This window comes from Ictidomys tridecemlineatus, chromosome 2 (assembly GCF_052094955.1).
Source record: "Ictidomys tridecemlineatus isolate mIctTri1 chromosome 2, mIctTri1.hap1, whole genome shotgun sequence".
Classification (NCBI taxonomy): Eukaryota; Metazoa; Chordata; class Mammalia; order Rodentia; family Sciuridae; genus Ictidomys; species Ictidomys tridecemlineatus.
In genome coordinates, this window is record NC_135478.1 from 6,433,066 (window position 1) to 6,438,409 (window position 5,344).

General features: G+C 39.8%; 1 protein-coding gene across 1 annotated transcript; it reads left to right on the forward strand.

Annotated features, from left to right (window-relative positions):
- Positions 1–655: 655 nt before the first annotated feature.
- On the forward strand, positions 656–3,901 carry LOC101955956 (olfactory receptor 7E24). Its single transcript, XM_005342133.3, is given in 3 exon segments — positions 656–684; positions 2,931–2,995; positions 2,998–3,901. Coding segments are annotated over 3 exon segments (969 nt in total). The 3' UTR covers positions 3,873–3,901.
- The last annotated feature ends 1,443 nt before the right edge of the window (positions 3,902–5,344 follow it).

Sequence of the window (5,344 nt, forward strand, 5' to 3'; positions counted from 1 at the left end):
AGTAATATATGTATATGTGTGTGTGTGTGTGTGTGTGTGTATATATATATATATATATATATATATATATATTTCACATTTTCTTTATCCATTCATCTATTTAAGAGCAACCAGGTTGGTTCCATAGCTTAGCTATTGTGAATGAATGCTATAAACATTGATGTAGCTGCCTCACTCTAGTATGCTGATTTTAAGTTCTTTGGTTTTTAAACTGAGGACTGGGATAACTGGGTTAAATGGTGGTTCCATTCCAAGTTTTCTGACAAATCTCCACACTCCTATCTAGAGTGGTTACACTGATTTGCAGTTCTCCAGCAATGTAAGGGCTCATCCATTCTCTCTCCTTTGTTTTCCTCCACTAATCTTAGGTAGTCCTGAGAGATTTGGAGAACAAGAACGAATTTGCCTAATTATGATCCCTGTGCATGGAGCCTTCAAGGTCATATAATAATAATTGGATTCTCTCCAGCCCTTCAGCTTTATCATGCCAGTCCAGAGGGTCCATTCCTGTCTGCCTCAGGAAGATCCTGTCAATATTTGTCTGCCTCAGGAAGATCCTGTCAGTCACTGACTTCATCTGTATCCCGAGGACAGAAAACAAGTGTCAGATAGTGATTTGGCCGAGGAGGGGCACTGGATCCTCAGCCCTGGGGCCATGAGCCAGCAGAGGCCCAGCATCATCGGGTAAGTGTTGAGGGAGATGAGGGACGAGGGGCCAGTGTTGGAGGGCTGTCTCCTAAGCATCAGGACAAGCATGCAGTCGGTGCAGCCAGAGGAGAGGACAGAGGTGAGAATCAACTAGGCTGTGAAGACTGGGAAATATGGATTCTGGTTTGTGCTCAGGGTCTCAGAAATCTCATTAGATGTTTCTCCTTCCACCACAGTGGTTCTCCTGCACATAGATATATGTGTATATATATATATGTGTGTCAGATCAGAAGCACACATATTAAATGTTTGTATTTAACATATGCAGTGGGTACTATTACCAGTAATAACAGGTAGTATTGATGGAACATTTACTAAGTGCCTGGTTTCAAAGCAGTGATTCTCAAAGCTGATATAAAGAGGAGCACCAAGCCCTTTACCTGCAGATATTTTGATAAAATTGATTTGGAGTGAAACTATAGAATCAATATAAAATAAAATATACACAGGTACATACATTGATAAACGAAACTTGAGATCCAGTCAACTTAGGAGATTTTTACACATCTTGCTTACAAAATAGAAATGCAAAGAGGGTAAAAGGGATTGGTGATACTAAGGATAAGATGTAAGGGGAGGCACTGATCAAATTATGGTATGTACGTGCACAAGTGTGCAACAGAGAAGCTCACCATTCTGCATAATTAACATGCACAATGAAGACCTTACCTAGAACTCAGCTTTGAAATCATCTGGTCCAGAATTGGGGTTGTGGCTCAGTGGTAGAGCACTTGTCTAGCATGTGTGAGGCACTAGGTTTGACCTTCAGCTCCACATAAAAAATAAATGAATAAAATAAAGATACTTTGTCCATCTATAACTAAAATAAATTTTAAAAAACCCTAAAAACCATCTGGTCCTATTGCCTTCATAATGATAGTTGACAGTCCCCTTTTGATATGGTAATTTATCTATTTATGCATATTTGACACATTGAGTTTCATCTGAATCTCATTCAAAAAAATCATTCTTTCCAAAACCCTATTAAATGGATAATTATTATTTGTATTTTAGAGATGAGAAAACCGCATCATTGTTTGCACATAATTTCTGGTCTTTTGTTTTTGTGTGTTTTCCACAACGATATCATGGTTTAAGCTGACAGAAATAACATACTTGAGTTGTTTTCCAGTAGCTAAAATAGGGGACCTGCAGTCCACAAATCAGGCCTCAGTTATAAGGTCCTCATTGTGCATAGTAATTATGCAGAAAGGTAAGTGAAACCTATTAACTAGGCACAAAGAGGTTCCAACTTCCAAATTACATTTAACTTGGGGGCCCTTTCTTGGCTCTAACGTTTTCAAATGAAAATATCATGATCAGGAAAAATATAATGCAGCAGTGTTAATAGGTCATTGTAGAATAAGAATCAAGAGGAAATCCTCTGTCTTCCTTTGATGCATCATGATGGAATAATATACAAATAACTGGAAAATATTTAAAATTTTTAAAAAAGAGTTTCTTAACATTGCATTATCTTTATTAATTGACAGTTTAATTGTATACTAATGACACATTTGTGATTATGATATCTTATTACTATGTCACTTAACCAAACCTTCAACATGTGAATATCATCACAGCCAGGGTTAGTATTTTTTTACATTAAATAATTTTTAAAAAGCCAAAAATGTGGATAAGGCCTACATATTCACAAAAGAGGACACAGTGCATAAATGTCATGTATAACTCATTAACACAAAAAAATAATTAAAAAAAAGAATTATTAAAAAAAAACTCCTGGGAGATGACTGTTAAATAACAATGTTTTTTGATAACAAACTATTCAAATAACATAGTTGTATCAGGATATATAAATATTTTAAGGAAGGGAAATTTTTCCATTTTCATAGATAAAAAAGCATATTTGATTAATTTCTTACATGGCAATTATTCTTTTCATACAATGGCAAAGTAATTCCTATTTTTCTACTTTTCTTTGAATAGTAGTTTCTATTTTTCTGGGAACATGGACTTATCTGTAATTCTCTTGGTCTTCTAACATTGCTTTGATCAGTATCACTAAAGTAAGTTTATATGTAGTGTGGTGAATAATAACAACCCAAAATGTTAAAACTCAGAAATATACCTGAAGATATATAGAAATCTATGTGAACACTTCAGTTGAGAGTTCTGAAATTCAAAATATGCACAGAGTGCTGGGTGCCTGATATTTCGTTTCTTTAATCATTATTTTAATGCCTTATTTTCCAATTCAAAAGGTGTCCAAAAAATGTGAAACCCCAAAACTTAACATCTATATCAGAATTCCTCCTCCTGAGCCTCTCAAGGATCCAGACCTGCAGCCCCTCCTCTTTGGACTGTTCCTGTCCATGTACCTGGTCACGGTGCTTGGGAACCTGCTCATCATCCTGTTGGTCAGCTCTGACTCCCACCTCCACACCCCCATGTACTTCTTCCTCTCCAACCTGTCCTTGGCTGACATCAGCTTCATCTCCACCACGGTCCCAAAGATGCTCATGAACATCCAAACTCACAGCAGAGCCATCTCCTACGTGGGTTGCCTGACACAGATGTGTACTTTTATGCTTTCCGGGTGCATGGATGACATGCTTCTGAGTGTGATGGCCTATGACCGGTTTGTGGCCATCTGTCACCCCCTGAACTACCCCATCATCATGAACCCTCGTCTCTGTACCATCTTAGTTTTGATGTCATTATTAATTAGCCTTTTGGACTCCCAGATACACACTTTAATTGCATTACAGTTTGCCTATTTCAAGGATGTGGAAATTTCCAATTACTTCTGTCACCCTTCTCAAATTCTTAATCTTGCCTGTTTTGATTCCTTTTACAGAAACATAGTCATTTATTTTATTGGTGCCATATTTGGCTTTCTTCCTGTCTCGGGAATCCTTCTCTCTTACTCTAAGATATTTTCCTCCATTCCGAGGATCCCATCCTCGGGCGGGAAGTACAAAGCCTTCTCCACCTGTGGGTCTCACCTGGCAGTTGTTTGTCTATTTTATGGAGCAGGCATTGTAGAGTACCTTGGTTCAGTTATGTCACATTCTCCCCAAAACAGTGTGGTGGCTTCAGTGATGTACACTGTGGTCACCCCCATGCTGAACCCCTTCATCTACAGCCTGAGGAACAGGGACATTAAAAGTGCCCTGAGGAGGCTGCACAGCAGGACAGTGTAAACTCAGGACCTGTGGCATCCATGAGGGACAAAGGGGAAAAGAGAACAAAAGCATGCTGAACGCTGGTGAGCCCAGGGTCCTTGGTCACATTTTTTTCTTAATTCCTCAGCGAGTTTCTTAGTAGAATGGGTTTTGACACTTATGGGAAAGGTATGAAAGGGACTTTTTAAAAATGTGTTCAAAATTTCAGTGTGGAAATTGAAATACTTTGCGGAGTTCCATGATGGCCATAATTCTGCAACCGTGTTTGTAATTAATTCCACTGGGAATGTACAGTAAAAATGACAATTGTTTTATGTACTATTTTTTACCACAATCACCTATGGAAACATAATGAAATTGACTCTTTAAAAATAAACAAAAATAGTCAATTCAGATGCTTCCTCCTTAGTAGTAGAAGAGTCTAAAATCTGTGTGGATGGTCATTTACTCTTCTTTTTGCTCGGCTACTATTAGGAAGTCCCTAGAGACTTGCATAACATGGATCCATTTGGCTAATGATGAGCTCTGTGCATGGAGACTCCAATGTCCTATTATTGTCACTAATCAGCCTGTGCTCCTAGGCCTTTGTGTGATGGCTCTGGGCCACTGGGCTCCAACCCTGTGTTCTCCTCCCATGGTTGTCTGATTGGGAAGCCTCTATCTCCCACTGCATTCCTACCCTCCTGAGGACAGAGCCCAAGCTTTCATTAGACAGGGGGCCCAGAGGGACATGCATCCTTCATCCGTGTGCATGACCCAGCAGAGACAGCACCACTCAGGAAGGGCTGAGGGTGAGGATGCATGGGAAAGGACCATTAAGGGTGTTGCTTCCTCGTCCTCAGGACAGACAGCATTTGGGGAAGCCTGATGGTAGAACGGAAATACTCAGAGGAATGTAATCTATGAGGAATGTCAAGTTTTGGTGCCTGGCTGTGGTGGGAGTCTGGTAACGCCAGGCAAATTTCTGCTTTCCTTTGATGCTGATTCTCCTGTCTGTTAACATCTCACCCATGAGAGCAGAAGATGGGTCCCTCCAACCTGCCTCCTGGGCACTCCAAAAAGATAACGAAGGTGACAACACAGATGAAGTGGAATGACAGCCTCGAAACCTCATGCAGCCTTATTCAGGGCTTCTGATGCCACCCCCTGAGCTCCGTGTCCTGTGGAGTCTGTTTCACTTTATCTCCAAAGTGTTCCCTCAGATAGAATCATAATCATCATACAGATATGTAATCATCATACAGAAAGAGAAAGAGCCAAGTTTTTGTTTTTGGTTTTGGTTTTATGTTGAACATACCACATGGTTAGGTAGAGAAGATGAAATCATGTTTGAATTTTCCTGCTGGATTAGAGAAACTGAGCATCGTATCAGAAAACTCCTGGCAGGTTGAGCCTTGACGAACAAGCCAGCTGTTTTCTTCCATGTCATTCTAGGAAGAGACCCTTGTTCACTGTGTTCTTCCTTTTTGAGGTTCCTGTAGACCTCAGGG